General features: G+C 40.3%; 1 protein-coding gene across 28 annotated transcripts in view; it reads right to left on the bottom strand.

Annotated features, from left to right (window-relative positions):
• The window catches only part of LOC125457523 (disks large homolog 1-like), a 406,012-nt gene that overhangs the window by 93,367 nt on the left and 287,192 nt on the right, over positions 1 to 25,453 (bottom strand). For all 28 annotated transcript variants that reach the window (XM_059651157.1, XM_059651153.1, XM_059651152.1 and 25 more), the window contains one exon: positions 21,509 to 21,644. In XM_059651157.1, coding sequence (XP_059507140.1) covers positions 21,509 to 21,644 — 136 coding nt within the window. The remainder of the gene's footprint in view (positions 1 to 21,508; positions 21,645 to 25,453) is intronic.

Consider the following 25,453-nt stretch of genomic DNA (forward strand, 5'->3'; position numbering starts at 1 on the left):
CGAAAATGCACTGAAAGTGTGAGAAACACCATCATTGTTGATATACATGTACGGGCAATTGTAAGTGAACACCTGAAGCAGGACTTTTTTAATCCAAAGGTTAGGATCATTTCAGGAAAGCAAATTAAACTCATGTGGGTGTATAGCTTAACCACAGACAATGTTACAGAATTTGAGATGAAGAATAAAAAGGCACATTTCCATTCACTTAGAATGAAGGGTGATGGCACTGAGGAGAGAAACTTTGAAAGTGTCAAAATCTGCAACACCCTTCACTGCCCAATAATATCTACTTGCACATATCTCTAGATTTCACTTCCTATCTTGGTTGCTTTTAATATTTTTTGATCAAAGGATTAGTGTCTGAGCAAGTCACAGAAAACATACAAAATACCAATTAATTTGAATAAAGTAGATATATTATCACAGACAAATATAAATGCAGACACATTTATCCTGGTACACTGCGCACAGAGAAAAGCAAACTATGTGATGAAGGTAAATGGCTTTCCATTCCATTTACACTAATTCCCCCCAGGAGCATTTATTGGTCACATTCATTTTACACATCATCAACCTAAGCATCCTTTTTGTCACTCGCGTTAAATCAAAACAGTCTCACAAGCAGCATAATAAACTGATGCACATAAAGAGCGCTGATGAGTTTTAACATCACCTAAATAGAAAATGAAGATTCTTTCAAATAGTCCCTAACATTTTAATTCACAAATCTCTACACAGACAGCTTATTAAGGATAGGGATAAGTAGACAATTTGCGCTTCTTCAAATTTTCTTCTGTTTTCTGTGAAGGGCAATTTACCTGAATCAATTCAGGACAGCAGATTAGTTTATCTTGGGGCACCTTCTTTGCACATACCTGTTAACAATTACTAACATCTTTAAGTATCTCTAAATAAGTTATCTGCATCCCCCTCACATATAGTATCTGGGCCACTGGATGGGAGAAAATTAAAGTTTTACATGTCTTTTGCCAAAAACATATTGGGTTGGATGATCATTTTTGTCTGTTTATAATTACAGAATAAGTAGAAATAATGCATACATTATGTCCCAGCACTGTACCTTACCACAGAACATGAAAAAAGAAACATCTCACCGAGCCACAATCTGATTTATAAGTCCTTGGGACAGACACACATGAAACTTTCTGCTGCTCCTCCTCCCCACTGCACCCCCCCCCGCCCCATGTTAAAGCCATAAAGACGTTCTGAGGAAGGGTCACCCGACCTGAAACATGAACTCTGTTTTTCTTCCTTCACAGATGCTGCCAGACCGGCTGAGCTTTTCTAGCAACTTTGTTTTTGTTCAATTTTAAAGCCATGTCCTCACCAAGCAATAACAAATTAACCAGGGAGCATGCATGGAGACAGAAGCCAAATTAACAGGTTGGATTTTGTGGCGACATCAAGGCGATAGCTGCTGCTGAACAATGCCAACAGGAAGTTCGGGATAAAGGAATAACTCATGCCACAGTTAAGTAATTTCATTGGGTAGGGTCATAGATAGTGTGATACAAGAGGATTGGCAACAAAAGGCAGGGGAATGAGCTCTCAGCACATCACCCTCCCATCTCTCTTCCTGGTTTTACATCCTTTGACCATATTTCAAATGAGATACCTCCCATCCACCCCATCTAGACCTCAAACTGACTGCACAATTTGCCATGCATACTGCATGTCAAAAGGCCTGCCCTCCAATACATTCATAACACAGGCAGTGAGAAGAGGCCCTTAAATGTTCATGTAAGGGCCTTAATTGATGGCAGAGTGGAAAGTCCCGTCGTCAATCTCCCTTCCGCTCTTAGTTCTGTGGAGGCATGACGCAAGTTGGGCTCAGGTACACAACCATCCCTCTTAATTTATTGCCTTTTCTCCCTCCAAAAACACAAACACTATAAAGTTTCCCCCAGTATTTCAGGCAGAGGACTTTTTACTGTATTTGTTTCGCGAAAGAATAATCATCCTGAAATGTTAACATTTATTTTCCTACAAATACTGATGGCCAGTGTGTTTCCAGCTTTTATTGTACTTATTTCCGATTTCCCTTATCCTCAGTATTCTGTTTCTGTAACTGTACAATGGTGCCAGGTCACACTCATAGTTGGAAGATCCGCAATGCGGGAAAGAAAAAATGCAAAGGAAATTTAAAAATCTATCTTTCTACGGGCAATTCAAATATTTCAGTAGCAGTTTGCCAAAGGAGCCACAATAGAGCAGCTCGTCATTCTCAAATCCAATGACTGTTCACAATTGGTTAAATCTGTGCACAGCATTCAACTTCGTTTACTCTAACCCCCTTGAGAAGAATCAAGTCACATGTTACAGGATGAGAATTACGACAGTGTTCTGAACCAACATGCTCGTGAGAGCCATTGGGAATCCAAGATCGGCATACTGACACCTGCATTTTTCCCATTATGCCATCCAGTATGTAAAAAGAGGAAATACGATAGTGCAAGCAAGACAAGGGGACTCTTCTAAACTCCTGTATCAAAATTGACTGTGAAACAGAAGTTATTATTCACATCTCATCATGAATGAATGTATACCGAAGTCCAAAACTGACTGTTAAACAGGTCTGTGATTCATCTCCTATTGTGTACAGGGGCTGCAACTGTTTTTTTTTTGGTACTCATAACGCCTGCTGTTTTGCAGCTACAAATCCAACTAGAGGGTTGACACACAGTTATGGTGTGATGTCAGCTCTATGGATCCTTGTGCTGTACTGTCCCCTCAGACAACTAAAGACCTCAATCGGATTTTTTTTGATGTGTGGGAGGGAAGGGAGAACACACAAAAAGGTGAAAACAAATCAACTAAAAAGTTAATATTTCAATACATTCTTGACTAAGCAGTTTTTTCTCCTTTCAAATTCTCATTTTTACTTTCAAATCCTTTCACTACTCGTATCTCCTCCTACTTCACAATCCTCAGGTGTATCCTCTCTTCAGTCCTCTTGCACACTCCCAATTAACATTGTTCAACCATTGGTAGCCATGCCTTCATGTGCTTATGCCCAATGTTTTGGGGTTGCCTCCCAATATCTCTTTACCTGTCTGTTTCACTTTCCTCCTTTAAAGACACTTAAAACTTAGACATTTTAATTAGCTTTTGCCCATCTGACTTAACATCTCTTGGCATGACCTGATAGCATACTTTTCCCTCTGGGGCATCGGAGGCTGTCAGGTGACCTTAACAGAGTTTTATAAAATCATAAAGGGCATGGAAAGGGTGAATAGTTTACAAGGGCAGGGGACTCCAGAACTAGACGGTATAGGTTTAGGGCGAGAGGAGAAAGATTTCGAAAGGACCTAACGGGTAATTTTTTCCACGCAGAGGATGGTGCGTGTATGGAATGAGCTGCCAAAGGCTGGTACAATTATATTTAAAAGGTATCTAGATGAATACATGTATAGCAAGGGTTTACAGGGATGTGGGCCAAATGCTGGCAAATGGAACTAGGTCAGATTGGGATCGTTGGTCAGCAAGGACGACTTGGACTGAAGGGTCTGTTTCCATGCTGCATGGTTCGATGATTCTATTTATACTAAATCTTTCATATAATTTAAAATACATTTGCGCAAGTTGGTAAATACAATATTCAATAAACTTCCACTTGATGTAATTTCCAGAATTCTGCTTAAGGCAATCAAAAAATAATAACACTCCAGAGAGGATAAAAGACGTATTTCATTGAGCTAATTTTTAGGCATCTAAAATTAAGAGCAAATGTAAAGGAAGTTTGATTCATATTCTTTGCACAAATGAAATCAGATGAACTAACTGAAGCTTTCAAGAGTCTGAAGGTTAAAAGACAAATTTGCATTTACTTTCACAACGTCAAGATGTTCCAGATTAAATCAAGTATTCTAAAACACTGCCACTATTACTATGTAGAAAGTATATAAGCCTATTTGTACACAGCAAACACCAACAAACAACAGTGGCACAATGATCAGACAATTTCTAATGGTGCATGAAGAATAGCTGGAAACCAGAGATAACACCCCATTTTGAAAAAAAATCATGGGGTACAGTTCTGAAGACCAGGTGAAGGGGCAAACTTGTCCTCAATTAAACATTTCACCCAAAAAACAACAGCTCCAGCACCAAAGTATTCCCTAATAACTACAGAAGAGTAGTGCGGAAGGACTTGAAGTATCTGCTGAAATCAGACAAGGGCCCATAACTTTTTGTTAGGGGAAGGAGAGATGAAATGAAAGAAAATCCCTGATATTCACTTTATTAATAACAAGTAACAATTTACTTAACCCTAACTGTGAACAAATTAACAGAATTACTAACAAACCAAACAATCACCCCAACTCCTAACAACTCCCTAACTGAACAATACTCTACTGCTATGCCATTCTAATAAACACAAGTTCCTCTTATATAACCCAAGTAGTAAGTAAATTAAAAGACAGCCTCTCAAAATCCACAAAGAATATGTCGTGCAGAATGCGCTGCCTTCTCCAAAGCATCTCCAGTCATAACTGCCTTTCTTCTGCTGATCCTGCAGTCAGGGATGTTTTCCCTGTGAAGACTCTTAATTAGAAAAGTGCCATGGTATCTTCTACGGATAAAAGGATGCTTTCTTAGAGACCTTAGCGATTTCTTGTGAGAGCAAGGTGCGTATTTCTTAGATGGCAGTTCGCTCTCACACCGATTTTCAAAAACCCTTTGATGGCTTTTCAATTTTCTTACAATGACATTGATCCGAAGTTTTCAAAACCATCAGATTTAAATTCAGTGTGAAGCTGGATGAACACAGGCCAAGCAGCATCTCAGGAGCACAAAAGCTGACGTTTCAGGTCGAGACCCTTCTTCAGACCTCTCTGATGAAGGGTCTAGGCCCGAAACGTCAGCTTTTGTGCTCCTGAGATGCTGCTTGGCCTGCTGTGTTCATCCAGCTTCACATGTTATTATCTTGGATTCTCCAGCATCTCTAGTTCCCATTATCTCAGATTTAAATTCAATTGGCTTTCAATCGCTAAACGCTTGGTTTAAGTTAATTGGCTGATTCCGGCTAGTCGGCAAAACATCAGAACAAGCCTAAGGTTTCCAATCACAGCCAACTGATACATGTTTCAATTTCAGAAATGGCTGTTGATCTTCAGCTGCATGCAGACCCATTTCTTCTTGTATAAATCTTTAAGCTTAGAAAAGCACTCTCTGAAAGGAACCACACATTCTACACAAGTTCACAACACCTCTCCCACTTCGGAAATACAAAGAACCATTTCGAAAAGATGTCTTTTTTCATCTTAAATCTTAACACCATTATCACGAGAAACATAGGTCAGTAATCTAAAGTTACACTCTTCATATTAATTCTGCATACATATAAGTCATAGTATTAGTCTTTCTCATTCTATTCCCACATATTGCCACAACAAACCCTTTAATTCAGTTCTCTGTTCCTGAGACAAATAGCCTATTGTCCTATCCCAATCTATAAGGGTTTGTTTATTATTTAACTTAATCTGAGACACATCAAAATCCAAATCATCTGGTTTTGGTTCCTCCTCCTGAGGGGCAGTAACTAACAGCTGTTTCTCTGGGTCCCTGTCCCTCATAGTAAGGTTTTGGCATATTCACGTGACATACCTGGTAAAGTTTTTTCCTATTTGGCATCTTTACCAGATAGTTCACCTGGCTCAACTTCTTCTCAATCTAATAAGGACCACCAAGTCTTGCTTTGAAGGGATCTCCTATCACTGGTAAAAGCACCAATACCTTATCCCCATGGTAAAAATATGAACTTTAGATTTCTAATCTGCTTCTTGCTTCATTAGATGTTGTGCCACCGTGAGACGTTGTCTCGCTCATTCACCTATTTTGTTTGATCTTTCTCTCACCTCAGATAAATAATCCAACTGAGAGATCTCTGACTTCAGACCTATCAACTTTTTCTTAATTCATTTTCAAGGTACTCTTACTTCATGTCTAAATATCAACTCAAATGGAGTAAACTGAGTCAATTCATTTGGAGCATCTCTTATGACAAACAACATACATGGGTGAAAAACCAAAAGAACTGCGAATGCTATAACTCAGGAACAAAAACAAAGTTGCTGGAAAAGCTCAGCAGGTTTGGCAGCATCCGGGGAGGAGAAAACAGAGCTAACGGTTTGGGTCCGGTGACCCTTCCTCAGAACCGATGGTGGCTGGGAAAATGTCAGTTTATATGCAGAAAATAGCGAGGTGGGTGGGGTAGGGAGTAAACGATAGGATACAGCCCAAAGAGAGAGAAAGACAGTTGGACAGACAAAGGAGTTGCTAATGATCAGGCTGGAATAATTGTTTATGGGGTCTGTTAGTGACTAACAGGAGTGGCAGGCTATCTGGTAACAAGGCCTGGCGTGTGGGGTGGGGACTGACACATGGGAGAGTTTAGGCCCAAAAATTATGGAACTCAATACTGAGTCTGGAGGGCTGTAGGGTCCACAAGCAGAAAATGAGGTGTTGTTCCTCCAGCTTGCATTGGGCTTCACTGGAACCCTGTAGTAAGCCGGAGACAGAGATGTTGGCCAGGGAGCAAGGTGGTACATTGATGTGGCAGGCAACAGGTAGTTCAGGGTCTTTTTTGCAAGTAGAACTTAGATGTCGCCAAGTCCACGCTTTGTTTCCCCAATGTAGAGGGGACCACATCGTGAGCAGCGAATGCAATAGGCTAGATTCTGGGAAGTGCAGGTGAAGTGTTGCTTCACCTGGAAGGTATGTTTGGGCCCTTGGATACTGGGGAGGGGGCAGGTCAACGGACAGGTGTTGTGCCTCACCAGTTACAGGGGAAGGTGCCAGAGGGCTGTGGTGAGGTGTTGGGGGTGAAGGAAGTATGGACCAAGGTGTCCCAGAGGGAACAGTCCCTGAGGAAGGTGGACAAGGGAGGGGAGGGGAATGTGTCTGGTGGTGGCATCTTGCTGGAGGTGGCGGAAATGGCGTCAGATGATCTTCTGGAAACGGATGCTGGTGGGATAGTAGTTGAGGATAAGGGGAACCCTAGCGCTGTTGTGGGAGAGAAGTGAAGGGGTGAGGGCGGAAGTGCAGGAGATGGGTCGGACCCGATTGAGGGCTGTGTCGATGAAAGAGCTGGGAATTCTTGGTTGAGGAAGAATGTGGACATTTTGGAGGGTCCCCTGTCAAAGTTGGCATCATCTGACCATATGCGACAGATATGGAGGAACTGAGAGAACGGGATGGAGTCTTTACAGGAAGTGGGGTGTGAGGATGTATAATCTGGGTAGCTGCAGGAGTTCATGGGTTTGTAATGGATATTAATGGCCAGTCTATCCTCAGAAATTGAAACAGAAATGTTAAGTAAGGGAAGGCAGAAGTCAGACAGACCAGGTGAAAGTGATGGCAGGGTGGAAATTGAGGATGAAGTTTTCCAATTCTCGACGAGATGGGGAAGCAGCACCAGTGATATCATCTACGTATCAGAGAGAGAGTTGTGGGTGGGGGCCAGAATACAACTGGAACAAGGAATGTTCCATGTACCCCACGAAGAGACAGGCATAGCTAGGGCCCATGCGGGTACCCATGGCAACCCATCTTACCTGAAGAAAATGACAGGAGTTGAAAGACAAGTTGTTGAGGGTGAGGACAAGCTCAGCCAAGTGGAGGGGTTGGTGGTGGGTGGGGATGGTTCAGGTCTTTACTCCAGGAAGATGCGGAGAGCCCAAAGACCCTCTTGGTGGGGAATGGACGTGTTAAGGGATTATACTTGCATGGGAAAGAGGAGGTGGTGGAGCTGGTAAACTGGGAGCTTCAAAACCAGCATAAGGCGTTAGATGAATCATGGATGTACGTGGGTAGGGATTGGACCCGAGGGAGAAGACTGAGTCAAGGTAGGAAGAGATTAGTTCTGTGAGGCATGAGCAGGCTGAAACAATGGGTCTACCTGGGCAGTCCTGTTTATGGGTTTTTGGCAGGAGGTGGAAACAAGCTGTGCGGGGTTGGGGGACTATTAGCTTGGAAGCAGAAGTGCGGAGATCACCGGATGAAATGAGATCCGTAACCATCGTGGATACAATGGTCTGATGTGCCATGGTGGGGTCATGGTCCACAGAAGGGTAGGGATACCTTTACCCCAATCATCTGGGTAATCATGGCAATATGCCCTCAGTACAATCTTTAGGGTCTGTTGCCATCAATCCCTGGGATTCATGACAGCATGCACTTCATTTAAAGTGCTGGACCCCTAAACTATGCATGACCTCCTTCAATAATTTGGCAGTAAAACTGGACCCATGGCCTGACTGAATCTTTTTGGGTAATCCATGACGGATAAAGAAAGCAAGCAACTCCTCCACAACCTTTTTTGCCATAATATACTGTAAAGGAATTCCCTCCCGAGATCTGGTAGACACATCCATTAGAGTTCACAAACACTGGTTTCCAGCTTTGGTTTTAGGGAGGGGAGATACATAATCGTAACCTGAGTGAAAGGTTCTTGAAATGCAGGAACTGGCATCAAAGGGGCTAGTTTTATTACTACCTGTGGCTCTCCTACTTTCTGGCATGTATGACAGGTACAGTAAAACTCAACCACATCCTTATGTAATCCAGGCCAATAAAAATGCTTCTGTCTCTTAGCCGGAGTCTTCTTCCCTCCTGGATGGCGTCCTCCAGGTAATTCACATGCTACCTGCAATACTTCCCGTCTCCACGTTACTGAGAAAACAGATCTGGTGCCCTTCCATCCACTTCTCCTCTGCACTAATCTGCACAACCTCCATTTTCACCTTAGGATTCTATCTGTAAGATAATAACATTCAGGAATACATTCTGATTCCTTTTCCAAGTAGGCTTTATGATATCAACCTTTCATTGTCTCATCTTTATGCTTAACTCGATTAATCTTTCAGAACGAAACACCTCTGCCTGAGTCTCTCCTTGTTTAGATTTTTCCTTTACCATTTCATCAAAACCTTCATCTCTCTCTTCGATTTTTCCTTCTTGGTGTAACTTCTGACTGTGGAATCTTGCTACCAGAGAGTCGGAAAAATTCCAGAGTATTTTTCTTCTAACCCCTCAGTTCCTTGGTTTTCCTTCGGCTTCTCTACTGCAAGGGGTGTCATTCCTACTTTTGATCCTGCTAGGTTGTTTCCAAGAACAAACTGTAGTCCTAGAATAGACACTCTTTCAGTCACTTCCACTGTCACTTCCTCAGTCTTGATTGGACTTTGCGACCTGGTCTAACACAGGGGAATGCTAAATTTCTCTCCAATTATTCCACAGATTACCACTCTCTCAGGTAACATTTCAGAGGTAGTGCAAATACTTTGATTTTTTACTATTAGAGACCAGTAAGATTCTGTATCTCTCATTATTTTAAATTCTTGGCCTTCTCCCACTGCCCATCCTGTGTAAACCTTACCCACAAACGTGAAGTCTTTGTAGAGATTGGGCACCTTCTCTCCACCCAGCCTGTGACTAGGCTGTGCACTCTCTTGCAGTGCCTTGACTTCTTTTGAGATTTCCTTCACTACCTCAACTATTCGCACTGATTTAGCCTCTTTCAACACATCCTTTTTCTCCAGTGACCTTCTTAAACCACCAGTACTGTGGCTGTGTCCCCCACTCCATTACGGTGAAAACACCTGAAGCCTTTCTACTCATTTTCAATCTCTTGGGTCCCTTCTTTCAACCTGTGGTAAGCACTTCCCAGTGTGAAGTACTTTTTGTTTTTCATTGAAGGACCTCCCTTTTATCCCCAATTTCTATCCCTCAAGGAAAGAAATTTCTGTCGGAAGCTAAACTGCAATTTATGCTCTAATAGATTTTTATCTGCCATCTCCGTAACTCTTCTCGCTGTTTGAACATTCTACTCCTCAACATGAGTTCTTATCATTTCTGGAAGTAAGTTTTTAAACTTCTCCAGCAGAATAATCTCTAAGAACTTCATATGACTTTTCTATCTTTAACGCTCTCATCCAACTATCAAAGTTGCTCTGATTAATTCCTTCAATCACGACATAAGTCTGACTTGGCTCCTTCCTTATATTTCTGAGCCATTGTCTACATGCTTATGGTACCGTTTCTTAGCATTCAAAATAACCTGGTGTACTTCGTCGTACTCTCGTGACACCTCCTCTGGCAGCACTGCAAAGACCTCACTAACCCTCCCTCCCAACTTGGTCTGAATTAACATTACCCAAGCAGTGTCTGGCCAATTCATCTGCCTTAGCCAGTTTCTCAAAGGAAATCAATTTGGCTTCTACATGTTTTCCATCAAATTTTCATCATATCAAACAGACAACAAAATCAGCTGCACCATTACAAAGTTTTAAACTCTAGGGAACATGGCATTTGAGAGCATTTCATGAAGAAATACTCAAGAAAGAAACTACATGTGTCTCCAGATGGAGGGACATAGGTAGGAAGGAACTGGCTCGGAATGAAAACTGGACAGGCATCACGAGTGGTTTTAAATCCAATTTGGAATACTCCTCCATTCTGACATTGTGTACAGTAATTATTTGCCTTTCCACTATTGAGTTTTTTAAGAAAAATTATTCATGGGAGGTAGAGGGCCAGCCATTTATTGCATTTAGTTGCCCTTGAGAAGGCGATGGTAAAACGCCTTCTTGAGTTGCTGCAGTCTGTGTGGTTTAAGTATACCCACAGCCAACTGGTATATAATGACCCACTCTAATAGCCAGTGTGTGTATGGCTAGCTCAGATCAGTTTCTGGTCAATTCTAACTTCCAGGTGTTGATAGTAGGAGATTCAGTGACAGTCATGCCATTGAATGTCAAGGGCCACAGGATGATTCTCTTGTTAGAGATCGTCATTGCCTGCCCTGGTGTGTCATGAATGTCATTTGCCACCTATCAGCCAGATTTATGTACTGCCCAGGTAATACTGTACTTAGATGTAGACTGCTCTTGTATGAAGAGTTGTGAGTGGTGCTGAACTTTATGCAACCACCAGTGAACATTCCCACTTTTGATCTTATGCTAAAAAGGTCATTGCTGAAGCTGAAGAGGTTGGATATTTAATAAAAATAACAGAGACATGTGCATGTATTATATGGTAATCAGGGTGCTTCGGGCATCTCCTCTGAGTAGGTTAGACTGATAGGCAAAAAAGCTCACTATTTAACCATGGTTTCTGATTCTGGCCAAAAGAAAATGCAAAACTAACAGTGCAGGTGTGAAGTTGCTCCCAGTTTAATAGAATCTGACTTTAAAAAGATTGTTGCATAAATGTTAAACACATCAACGGATGACAACTAGCATGTTTTCAACAGTCAGTAATACAGTACAAGTCCTACGTAAGCTGAATTATGGCGGTTATTTTAGATGCTCCCAATTACTACAGACGTCACAAAAAGGTACTTCTGAAGTTTGTCTGTGAAGCAATTACAAGCTAAGATCAATTGCTGCATTACAAAAACTAACAGCATGAGCAAAATAAATTCCAAATCTGAGCATATTAATGAACCTTAGCAGTGACCTTCCATCTGGGACTTGGATACAGAGAGAACCTAAGAAAGGACAACAAATCAAGTCTGTCACAAATGTGAACATTTCCACTTAATTTATCAGCAGTTTCTTAATAGACTTTCAACAGAGTTGTTCACTGCACAATTGTTTAATGCGTTCCATTACTTGAAAAGAAGCATTGTCATTTAGCATAATGCCAAGTTCAGACTAAAAAAAAATCTACCTGTAGTTCTTATTATTAGCCAAACAGTAGTGGTAGCACAGGAAATTAGAGAAGTATGTAGAATTGGTAATACAGTAATAATGAGTGACTTCAATCTGCATATAGACCGGGCAACTTACTGAGAATAAACACTGGGGAGGATAAATTTCTGGACGTGTTACAGATGGGTTTCTACAGTTGGTTGAGGAACTGAATAGAGAACAGGCTATGAGTATTATGAAGAAAAAAAGGCATGTTATGGAAGCTTTGATGTTCCATTCATTAGGAATAGTTTGCAAGAAATACCAATTAATTAGAGAGGCAAATCCATATTTATTGACAGGAGATTCATCATCAACGTCGGTGGTCCCTCGCAGACAAGAATGACTCTCTTCCACTCTCAGGGTATACAGACCAATATGGCTACCACACGCTCTGTTACACTGAGGTGGTGGTAGTCACAGGAAGGGGATAGGTGGCTGAGGATTGTATTGAATGGCTGGTAAACAAAATAATTGAATTTGCCTGGGCATTGCCACAAGAATGCATCAGTTAATGCAGACTAACAGGCTTTGCCAACAAGCCAAAATGATCTGCCCATCACATAAATAATGCAGCATATTGATTCCATTGCTGGCATAATTCCATCAATGTCAGCACTTGACCCTAAACACGGTGGATCCTTTCAAAGAGCACATCTCTTCTGCAACAAGCACGGCACTGACTATACCCAAAAAGCCCACAAGACAGTATCAAACATTGAATGCAATTCTTCAAGTGGACATCACTTGCTGGATAATCCAGAATGCCCAAGGAATTATACTGACAAAACAATTAACCCAGTGAGTCAAGTGAAGTCACTGCATGGTATTGGAAGCTACATATCTAAATACACAGGACACTTTTACGCGCAGGCCAAAAAAAAACAAACCTTCAAAGCACCCATTTCAGATCAAGAAAATAGAAGACAGCCATTTACTGACTCAATGCTTCGAACAATGACAGTCAGCCTACCTTTTCAAAAGTTTAAAGTCTGGCAGCTAACTATCATTGTTAACTGGTGCACTTTTCACATCTCAACCAATCAGCATTACGCTCATAGTTTAAATGTTGTTAATTTTAAATTGATATGCTTGCAAACTGCATGAATGAATGCAAGACAGAGTTTTGACAAAATTTGTATTTTTTTAATATTCACATTCTATACTACCAAGCCACACTTTGTAGAAGAGTCTATTTTAAGATATAGTAATGTAATTCAGAGGGGTTTATTAAATAATCTTGTTGCAAAATCTTTATAGATGATAGATCATAATATGACAGAATTAATTTAATGTCAAACCAGAGTTTTCAATCAAAACTTTGTGGTCGTGAGGTAGATTGAGAAAATACAGTGAAAGACATAACAGTGCAATGTATAGTCTTAATGAATGAATTATTTCATTGTTTACAGAAACTACGTGCTCCTTCAAAACAAATGGAATATAATGCGGAAAAATGAGAATTTCCATTGTTCTTTGGAGGAACAGAAAATGCAAAATATTTCTGCAAAGAGATTAGGGTGTCCTTGTCAGTTTGTCACTGAAGTTTAAGGTAAGGTGCCACAAGCAATCCCAAAAATTTGAGTACTTTGGAGAATTTCTTTTCCTCGAACCACAATGAATTTTTGGAATCATCTATTCCAGAGGTTTGTGGAAGCTCAGTTATTGAATATCTTTCGAGACTGGCAGATTTCTACCTATCTATCAATGACAAAGCCATATCGAGTTAGACTGGGGAAAAAGGGTATTGAAATTGACGTGCAATGATAGTCATATTGAATGGTGAAGTAGACTCGATGGCCTACTTCGGCCCCTACGTTCCTATTCACAAACATATTTGGCAGTCTCAGTTCATGGACAAATTGTAGGACATCTGATGAGAATAGATGGCGTTATCTGCAATCAAACTGAGATATTGCATTTTAAAAAATTTGAAACCAATGTAAATTGGCTACAGAGAGAAAAGAAAACAGCCGAAATTTTCCCTGACCAAATAATGGCAGTGATTCTTGGTGTGGCACAGTTTCTGCTTATACTGCAGTCAGGAAGCACTTTTTCATGCAAGTAGTATTAGAATTATACAATTTATTTCTCCAGAAGACTGAATGCAGGATGCATCGGAATTTTTCAAGCGTGAGGTCAATAGATGGTAGATAAAGATGCCAAGAAAATGGAATAAAGGTGGCTAGATAGTGATGATGCACAGATCAACTGAACAATGGAAGAGATTTGAGGGGTTAAATGACTTAATGCTGATAGCTACGTCCTTGCAAAACTCAAGTATCCCAATTATTCCTTACACTAATGAAATGTTGCAACATTATAGGGTTCACATATTAACTAAGAACTAACTTCCAGGGTTACATCAAACACTGAATCAATATCAAGTTATCAAACACCCAGTCTAAATGTAAAGATTGAAAGGCAACAACTTTCCCATCAACAGAACATTCAAAATTAAGTGCAAACAATTGCTTTTTAATGATCTATGTTTCAGCGCACTTCCAAACATATCTGAATTTTCAGAATAAGATAACACATCCAATTTTATTATACACCATTCCTTAAAGCCAAGAGTGGTGACAATAGAATGAACCATAGCAAAAAGTGGTGAAACAAAAGACTTTAAAATGGCACACTTTAGACCACAAGTAGAAAAATCTATTTCACACACATCTAAAACAAACACTATTTATAATTTATAGAACTGATATAACGTATGATTGCTTTCTTCACTCCATTTGGTAGACTACATTGCTATAGAATATTCATAATGAACTATAAGTGAAATATCATGCAAAACTAATATTGTGTTGTCAATTAAATAAATAAATGCTCACACAAGCAAATCTCCTGTGCAACTGTGTTTGGAATTAGTTTCAGAATGACGCATAGATTTAATAAATACTGTAGTTAATTCTAAAACCAAGCTTGTTTGCAACCCCCATAGAATAATACATGGCTCAAGTACAGACAGCAATCATTTGACCTATTATGCCAGCTCTTTTCTAATGCAGTCTAAAATTAAACGTCACTGTACTGTTCTGTCCCCACAGCCTTGTAACTTCCTCTGCATATGAATATTTCTTTGATTTATACTTAAAAGAGGCACTGGTCTCTGCCGTAAAATCCCAAAGCGACAAAGCATTTCGAAATGTCAACAATCCTCTGTACAAAGAAATATCTCCTAGTTTCATGCTTCACTTTTTGGTGACAATCTTAAAAACTGATGGCTGAATACCGTGTTTTCGCCCGATAATTATAAGATTGAACCAGCTGTAAGTTAAAAATGCTTATCGTGTCTTCTCCAAACGTTCTCACCTCCAATGGCAGTGGTTGCAATATCTCAAATCACTTTTTCAGACTTCCCAAACTGGTTTTTATTTAGTGCTTTAGTGAATTTGTGGCCACTCAATGTCCTTTCCAAAACTGAGGTGCAGGAAGTTCTATCTGCAGCCTAACCAATGCTTCGCTTAAATTAATTGTTTCTTTACTCCTGTACTCTTTATCCACATTTAAAATCTAATATTTCATTTGCTTTACACATAATTGTGAACTTGAGGTTCCATGATCATCCAGACCCTCTGATGCCTTTATTACGTGCTTGCTTCCATTCTGCAGAGGGGCAAGAGTTTAGGGTGTAGGAAAGTTAGAGTAACATTTGGGTCCCAAGATCCTAAAATGCAATGAAAGCTGTAGCTGATGTGTTTTTACTTAACTAGTTTGTGAATGTTTCAGAGATAGTAGGAACTGCAGATGCTGGAGAATCCGAGATAACAAGGTGTAGAGCTGGATGAAAACAGCAGGCCAGGCAGCATCAGAGGAGCAGGAAAGCTGACTTTTTCGGGCCCAGACCTATTTCTGAAGAAGGGTCTAGGCCCAAAACGTCAGCCTTCCTGCTGCTCTGATGCTGCTTGGCCTGTGTTCATCCAGCTCTACACCTTGTTATCTTAGCTTATGAATGTGCGTGGAATTGACAATAAAACCTTATTCTAGGGGCTGTTGAGAAGATGATCATGAGCAGCCTTCTTGAATTGCTGCACCTCATAATTCCAAGATTTGATCCAGTGCTGATGAAGGAATGATAATGTTTCAAAGTCAGAATGGTCAATGACACTGAGTTGCAGGTGTTTCCATGTGCCTGCTGTCCTTTTGTACATTAAAGTTTGGAAAAAAGCAATATTAAACGAAAATTGTGCAAGCTGCTGTAGTGAATAGTTGTCCTGGTGGAACCCAAACTGAGCATCACTGAGCAGGTCACTGCCTTAAATGCTAATATTATCATAATACAATCAATGACACCTTTCATCACCTTGTTGATGACTGAAAGTGGTTGGCCATATTGGGGTTGTCCTGCTTCTTGTGGCAGGATATACCAGGGCAATTTTTCACTTACTTAGATGGATGCCAATGTTGTACCTGCTGTACTGGAACAGCTTGCCTAGGGTCATGCTGAGTCCTAGAACAAGTTTTTCTTGCCATAGCTGGGATATTGTCAGGGACTACAGATTTTGCTGCATCCACTGCCTTCAGCTGTTTCTAGATATCACACGGAGTGAATTGAAATGACTCAAGACTGGGATCTGTGATACTGCATCATGAAATAAGACCAATGTGGATAATCCATTTGGACATGAAGCACCATATTGACTTCAAAATGTTAACTTTGTTTCTCAGTCTCCACAGATGCTGCCAGACCTGCTGAGTTTCTTAGTACTTTGTTTTTATTGCAGTTGTCTTTCTTCAGTTGTTTAGATGCCCACCATCTTTCATGACTGGATATGAATGCCATTTTTAAGCTTTTCTCTTCTGTATGGCTGGAGAAGCAGCCCTATTTCAATAACAAAGTGTGGAGCTGGATGAACACAGCAGGCCAAGCAGCATCTTAGGAGCATAAAAGCTGACGTTTCGGGCCTAGACCCTTCATCTAGTTCAATGTCAAGATTACTAAACCACTCAGCAACTTGACAACAATACACACTACGTCAGCTGATGTCAAAAGAATGAAAGGTCAGTATATGGGCATGATCTTACTTTTATGGTCACAGTCAATATGAGTTGTTCCTCATGGTCTACTTGTGGAATAAATGGCCACAGCTTTCTCACCCATCGTCAAGTAATCATGTGCTTTCCAAATTCTATTTGGGAGAACGCATAGCGAGCCCGAAACCTGAAATTAATCTAAATCCATGTTATTTAACATGGTGAAAGCACTATACGATATGTAGTGTGTTGCCATTGTGTAAGAGACAGCAGTGCACTCTTACCTATAAAGTCAGCTAAAGATGCCTCTGTAACAGGTATATCAGTGAGAGTGATGTCAAATAGGTCTGTCTTTCTGTCATTTCTCTCACCACCTGGCATAGCCCAGTCTTGTTCTTCAGCACGAGGTAAGTTCAGTTATGGTAGTGCTACCAGTTCAGTCTCAGGAATAGGCATTCAATTTTACTACCCAGAAGATTCATGCCCTTGCTACCCTCAGTGCTTCCCCCCAAGTATTTAAAATAGAGAAGTGCTGATTTTATTAGCTGAAGGGCAATAGGTGCTTAGGGGGTATCCTTTACATGTTTGCCCTGATACCATGAAAACGTCATTGTCTGTAGAGTATCTGTTAAGGAATTGTACAGTCACTACAGTTCTCATTTCTAATGGGTCTGCTCTGCAAGCTGGAGTGAAAGCTGATTATTGCCTTTGTGGTAAAAGGCAATTTTTGGGTGACAGAAATGATTTCCTCTTTAACAAGATGAAACAATCATACTGTCCATCTCTATCCAATAAGATGGCAACTTAGTAGTACCACCTAACCTAAGGAAAAACAGGCAACATCTAGTATCAAAACAGGTAAACTGTTAACCCAGACCATAGGCTGAAAGCTGTCTGAGTTCATTGCTAGTCAATAACACTGCAGCACGCAAGGGTGAAACATGAACACAGCCCTGTGATTTATCTTTGAAATTTTTAGTTTTGGCTGTCAACTATAAAGTTGATGAATGCAAGGCTGGAGCTTCCACGTAAGTGGAGGAAAACAGCATGCGTACACCTGTCTCTTAGGTAGAGAATGCCAGGACTCAAAAGTAAATTAAATGGGGATTGCAGGAACAAAAACAGCTTATGGCTCTTTTCCCTCCTACCTCATAAATACCACTTATGAGGCACAGAAAGAGTAAACTCAAGCAACATGTCATTTCAACCTAAAAATATTAGCTTAACATAAAATTCCTGAAGAACAGATTACTCCACTGAGGTTTGAAGTATTACCTAAGTTATTTACCACGGGTTCGTTTTAAACAGAAATTCTGCAAGGAGACTGAAGCACAGCTTACCTCACAGGATGGCACATGAACAAGAGGAAATCATGGGACTTCTGAACAGTGAATAAACTTACATTTTAGTCCCAGAATTAAACATTAAATCATATTTTTGAGAAAGGTCTTTGTACCAAAGATAATCTTTACAAGTTTTATTAAAATTTCAATTAGTTTTAGTCATTGCAGATAGATGAAAGCCAAATTCAATATTCCAATAAGCAATTTCAGAACTAATTCTCAAGTCCATTTCACAGGAATACTGAGGCCTCTAACAGCTGTTTGAGAACAGCCACAAATAATTTGCACATTTCTTTTAAGATTGTACAGTGTGCAAAGGGCTTTTACATAATGCCAATTTAGACGTAGCTTAGAGGAGATTACAGGAGATGTTGTGAAGGACAATCAAAGATGCTAGTTTTCAGGCAGCCTGTGAAGGTAGTGATGGGAGTGCATGAAGATGGTGTGTCTGTAAGTCTGCGTGCTAGCGGGGGAAAGAGAGTTTTGGGGAGGGGTGCTGGATGGGGGTGAGGATACATTTGTGAACCCCCATTATGACACTAGACCCCAATGCCACAACATTCCCTATTTAAAAAAGGGAATTTTCCTTCCAGCATGGTCAGGGCAGACTTTCTTGAACGGAATGTTTAGGTCAACTGAGCTGAAGAAAAGCACGGCTCTGATTTTTTGATTCGTTGACAGGGTGACGGTATCACTGCCCATCCCTAATTGCCCAGAAGGCAGTTCAGAGTCAACCACATTGATGTAGTTCTGAAATCATATATAGGCCAGACCAGGCAAGGATGGAAGGACATTAGTGAACCAGATGGGTTTTCCCCAACAATCGATTCATGGTCATCATTAGATTCTTAATTCCAGATATTTTACTGAATTCAAATTCCCCCATCTGTCGTGGTGGGATTGAAACCCAGTCCCCAGAATGTTTTCTGGGTCTCAGGATTAACAGTCCAACAATAATACTACTAGGCCATCGCCTCCCCATAAATTCTAAATTAAATTTAAATGGTTGGTTTGAAAGGTTTGTTCACTCAACAGGAAGGCTTCTGGGAACCGAAGGTGCATAAAAAGGAAGGGTACAGAAACAAACTGAAAATGACATCCTTCCTTTGGGTACTAAAGGGAATTAGCAGCTAATTTTTGAGAGTGAGTGGAGGATGGCTGCATTATCACTATCAAGTAGTGAAAATTAAATTAACTCGTTATTTATTTCGACATTTCCTGCAACAGTGGTGAAAATTAAAAAGTACATAATTAGCTGTATTTGCAGTACTTTGAAGTTACATTACCAAGTACACCTAAATTTTTCTTTATATGGGCCGCTTGTGGTCAACCTCAGATTTGACTGGTGAAAGTATTTTGCGTTTCCTCTGCCTGGAGGATAGCCTTTCAGGACATAGCTCTATCTTCACCTGACTGAACTCAATGGATTAAAATCAAGCAGCTGTTGAGGGTGACCAATGCATTAGAGCAGATTACTGCCCAGATAGTGATGAGAAAAATCTATTCCATAAGTGTTGAAAACAGAGCAAATAATAAGTCAAATGCATCTGGTAAAATATTCTAAAGACTTGTGAATGCACGTAAGTACACAACTAGAGCTAACAAATGAAAATATTAGGCTTATGAAACATGTTTCCCATATAGTGACAATTATGAAGCACCCTTAACGTTGATTATATTCCAAAGGATTTGATAAAAAATTGGGGTGAAGGGATGAATTGGATGGGAAAGCAAAGCAAAGCTATGTGGCTATTTGAAAACACTACTGAAGGAATGGTGAAGAGAGAGATAGATTTTGAGGAAGATCGCGAAAACGTATCATGCTGTAGGGTAATTTTTAATAAAAATTCATTCATGGAATGGAGATATCACTAGCCAGGCCAGTATTTACTGGCTGTCCCTCGCCGAGCAGAGAGCAGTTAACAGTCAACCACACTGCTGTGGATTTGCAATCAGATGTAGGCTAGATCAGGTAAAAATGACAGATATCCCTCCTTGAAGCACATTAGTGAACCAGATTTTTTTCTGACAATCTGCAATGTTTTACCAGGATTTGAACCTGGGTCATCAGGACTTTACCAGAGTCTCAGGATTAATCGGTTCATGCCATATTCTCCCCCGGGGAACTACAATGCCTGAGCATTTCTAAAGTACAAATATCATGTACAGACTGGGCAAACGCAAGACAGCTAAAGCGGCCAAGCATGGGCGGCGCGGTGGCTCAGCTGTTAGCACTGCTGCCTCACAGTGCCAGGAACCCGGGTTAGATTCCACCCTCAGGGAACTGTGTTCAGTTGGCACATTCTCCCAGTGTCTGTGTGGGTTTCCTCCAGGTGGTCCATTTCTTCCCACAGTCCAAAGATGTGCAGGCTTGGTGGATTGGACGCACTAAATTGCTCGTAGTGTTCAGGGATGTGTAGATTAGGTGGGTGAAAGGTGGATGAGTCTGGGTGGGATGCTCCAAGGGTTGGTGTTGACTTGTTGGGCCGAAGGGCCTGTTCCCACACTGCAGGGATTCTATGGTTATCTTGAAACACAGACTCATCACACTTGCATAAGGTGAGAATGGAAGCATAATTAAAGAAAGATAGTCTTGAGAAGGGGCTCAAAATTGCTCTAGACTTCCGACTGTGGAGCAGAGAAGAAGAAACTGAGATACTAAGAACAAGCAGATGTTGTCCGAGGTGTGTCATTGAAGATTTAGGTTTAATGATTAGTCTGTATGGGCTCTCTCTCTCTCTCTGCTCAGTGGCCATCAGTTCTGGACACAGAACGACTGTACAACTGACTGCTTGGAATTACATTACATGCCAAAAGATTTTGTTTACTATTTCAGGTACAAGTCGGGATCAAAAGTGCAAATGAAGGCAAAATGTTGCCAGATGGCTCAGAGACATTTAATGATTAAACTGCAGAGAGAAAGCAGCTACAAATAGACTGATTCATTTTGCATTCTCAATGACAATTTCCCTACAGCCAAACCAAGTGGTTTGAACATCTGTTCTATACCAACGTGACCAATCGATCAAAGCGTAAAAACACATTTGCCAGTACAGGCCACAAGGCATCAATTAGAAATGGAGACTGTCATAGGAGGATTGGAAGTTCATCCACAGCAGTACCAAACAGTACATTGATAGCATTGTCTACTGACAAAACCTCTCTAAAGAGTGAATGGTTGTGTGTGATAAACAGAAAATATTCTCTGTGAAACTTACGTTTCAAGTCTAAACAAAATAAAATTGCTTTGAAACTTGTGTGTATTAAAGATATTATTCAAAGCCCCTAATTAATTTATAACAAGACACCTTCAATAATGACAACAAAGTGCTTCCTTTTAGGAGCAGCAAAGTGTCAAAATGAGGTTTCTACCAGATTAAAGGACAAAAGGAACAGTTTTGGTTTTATATTTCATGTTAATCATTGAATCACTAAGAGATGCATTATAAATTAATTAAACTTTACCTGGTCATTTCATCATCACCCATGACTTTGGTAATTGGTGAGTATCTGCCTGGTGATGATGGAGGAAGACTCTGTTTGTATTCTGTACTCCCTATGTAGTTTGCTGGCGTGATATGGTTTTCCAATTGGGAATAGGCTGCAAGAACACACAATGGGGAGGAATGGTAACACAATCATAATTTTGCCAACATCTTGACATTTTTGTTACAATAACTAAACAAAACAATGCAGCGTACGTGCATCAAATTAAAACAAATCTGGATAAACATTCAATTCATCAAACTGCTTATTCTACATCCCACACAAAAATGCTTTGCGACCCGTTTGGCATGTTTCTATCAAGTAGCTCAAGACTAGTATTCTAGAGCTCTGCCATTATCCCACAGAATGTGTAAAAGAGCTTCACACTTCTATGTACAAGACTATAAATCATTAATAATGGATTGGATTGCGGGATCCACAAACTTAGTTATGCTTCCACAAGGATGCAAAGAAATAGATTAGTTGATTTATGACTAGAAGCAGAAAATGGACTTGTATTGGAAAAACAACATCATGACAAAAAGTCCAGTCAACAAATCGTCCATCTTAGATCAGAATGATGCATGATGTGGGAGCAGGAGCTGATGAGAAAATCCTTTAGAAATGGCTATATAATTGCATAGGGAAAGAATTTGTAATTCTGATCTTCCTGTCGAGCTCACATTTTGAAGCTGTGACTGATTTACTTTGAACAGCACTTTCAAACTATTGTCTTTGACCTCTAATTCTGTATGCCACTTGTGCAATTGTTGATGTGCTCAAAAACTCATTTACCTCCATTTTAGATCCCTCTGTCCCTATCAAAAACTTTGACTCAGTCTTGGTCTTACTTGTCAATCACCCCCAATATAGTCTTTCTTCATTCTGTCAGTTCAATTAGGGCACAACAACTCTTGGAATTTATCCTCAGATTTGGCTGGATACAATCAAGAATCAGTCTGGAGGTGGTAGCAGAACATTTAGAAAATCATAATACAATCAGGCAGAATCAGCATGGGTTTGTGAAAGGGAAAGTTTTTTGTTGTCCCTTCATTCTTTCTTGGATGTTTCTGGCAAGGCCAGTATTTGCTGCCAATGTTTGAATTGAGTGCCTTGCTCAGCTATTTCAGAGGGACCTTAACAGTCAACTTCCTGACAGGGCATTAGTTATCCAAATATAATAATGAGCCAAATCCAAACAACAATAGTCATTATTGTTTCAAATTTCAAATTTAACAGTTTAACAATAAATTCCACCAGCTGAATGGAACGTGAATCGATGCTCCTAAAGTTTTTGCCAGAGTCTCTGGGTTTCTCGTCTAGCGACATTGTTACTATGTCACTTGCTCTCCTTATTAACTTTTGATTACTATGGTAGAGTTCTTTGAAAATTTAACAAGCAGTGAGAAGAGAAAGGTTCCAGGAAATGTACTGTATTTGGAACTGCAAACAGGTAAGAACATATCACATGAAAAGATTACTGCACAATATAAAATAGTTCACGTTATTATGGTTGATATATTAGCATAGATTAACTAAGAGTAGACACAGCCAGAAAAAAAAGGATCATGTTTAGATTGGCAAACTGTAACCAGGGTCTCAACTATTTTCGATGTAGTTTCATCATTTGGATAAGGTGATTTCTTTCACACAATACCTGTGTGTTCTGTTAGGTATCAAAGGACTTTCAGAGTTATGAGGGTTTTATCATAAATCTTTTGAATTCTACAAACATTGCTTTCCACCTTTCCTTCTGGATCTGTTCGCTATCCCCCAGAAGCCAAATGCCCATAGGAGAAGATCTCAGCTTTTATTTTTAAAATCAATCAATCCATTCTGACGTTTCAAGCAGGCAGGATTTGAGCCCAAGACTTCTGGCCCAGAGGTAGAGCCACTGCCACTGCACAACAAGAACCCAAAATAGTAAGGGAAGATCTTAGCCTTTTGTTTCTGAAAACCCACCACCAAATCAGCCAAGTAAACAACCAAACAAGGAACAATAAGCAAACCTGTTCCATCAGCGACAGTGCAAAGGATCCCTGCTCTCAGATATTTTTAATCAACCTATCCGACACACCTCTGGAGCGGGTGGGAATTGACCCCAGGTATTCCGAGCCTGAGACAGGGCCACAACCACTGCACTACAAGAACACAAGATCTCAGCGTAGTATACAGGATTGGTGGGGCCACACCCAAATACTGTCCGCAGTTTCGACTCCTTAGTTAAGGAGGAAGTGCACTAGAAGCAGCTCAAGGAAAGCTCACAAGGCTCATTTCTAGGATGAAGGGGATTGCCTTGAGGGGAAAGGTTAAGCAAACTGGGCATGAAATCATTGGAAGTTTAGATACCTTTTTGAAATAGTGAGGTACACAGAGGGGGTTTGCAGGATAGTTGCTGGGCCTTACAGGATTGCTGCTTGCAGAAAGGATGCTTCCTGTAAGATTCCTCAATTGATGAAATCAAGTATTGATAAGATTACGTAATTCAGGAAGATTTAATCTGGTTTTATATTTGAATAAAATTTTTGATACATTATGACAACTGATTCAGAGATTTCAAAATGCGTGCAACAGCCAAATAATTCTAAGGCTTAAGTATTCAACAAATGTTAGTTGCAGAAGCAAAGGAAATGCTAAATAGATAATTATACAGAACAAATGGTTTGGAGATGACTGTATCTAAGAGGTTCAGAAAATGTGTATTTTTTCATATTTGAACAGATAAACCACATCATAGTGTATATCTCATTCCCAGATATTCATTATATTACACAAAGTGTTCAGATTATCTTTAACAGCTTAAATACGCACATATCATGTTAGATTACATATGGGAAATGTAGGAGATTTAGCAATGAGTCAATTCAAAAGGTATTTCTAATACGTAGAGGGACAGCTATGAGAAAATGCTATTGAAGAATTAAAAAACCCAACATATTTGATTCAGCACTCCTTACCCAGTTATGAAGTACACACTTGGGAACTGACAGAGGGCCCAAACACAACCTGACTCAACCCAGGAAGGTGGCCATGAGACCAGTGATTCTAACCCCTATCACGATCACAACCACAACCCAGACTCTCCAGGGACCCTCCAAAGCAGCCACTGACCATCAGTCTGACAGCAAAGCAGACTACTGTGATAAAGGTTGTGCTGACCAGTGCCCCCAACACCCAGAGAGTAGCCACTGGTTCTTTAGAGGAATAAGTCGAGGAAATGTTCAACTTTTCATGCATTTTTACCTTCTATGTTTTGAGTGCATGATTAATTAAGCATTTTATATTTTCTAAGAACTCCTGGATGAGGGGCCGAATTTAGACGTATGAGAAAATACTGCCTGTGAGACTTGAGTTAAGTCACTAACAGGGTTTGACAGCATGAGCCAGTATGATGGCTAGGAAAAGGAAGTGCAGTACAGATAGCTAAATTACATTGTATCAGTTATGATCAAAGGGTATATATTGACATGCATAAGTCATCCTCCCATAGTGCAATAACCAAACTACTTAGGGGTCATCAAATGGTCAGAGGGGGAAGGTCCATTTAGGTATTAAGCATATTGAGTTCAGGTTGTGACCGTGAGTTCCAACCATGATTCAGCAGTTAAAAACCTATTTTTCTAACCAACCTGTTCAGAGATGTTGTGACACACTTGTGAGGCAGATGGGATTTGAGCCCAGAGCTCCTGCTACCATTGCACCACAAGAGGAGCTAAATGCAAATCCTGACAGATGAAATGACAAAATGAAAGCATGACATCAAAAAACAGGAAGACGCTCCAGCTATACAAGATATAGGTAACTGACTGATAGACACATTCGGGATACAGACTTTGAGATGACATGAAAAAGAGGAAAGCAGTCACAATCCCATGTGGAACCACCAGAATCAATGGAAAGCAAGAACGATTGGAATTACGATAC

This window comes from Stegostoma tigrinum, chromosome 14 (genome assembly GCF_030684315.1).
Source record: "Stegostoma tigrinum isolate sSteTig4 chromosome 14, sSteTig4.hap1, whole genome shotgun sequence".
Classification (NCBI taxonomy): Eukaryota; Metazoa; Chordata; class Chondrichthyes; order Orectolobiformes; family Stegostomatidae; genus Stegostoma; species Stegostoma tigrinum.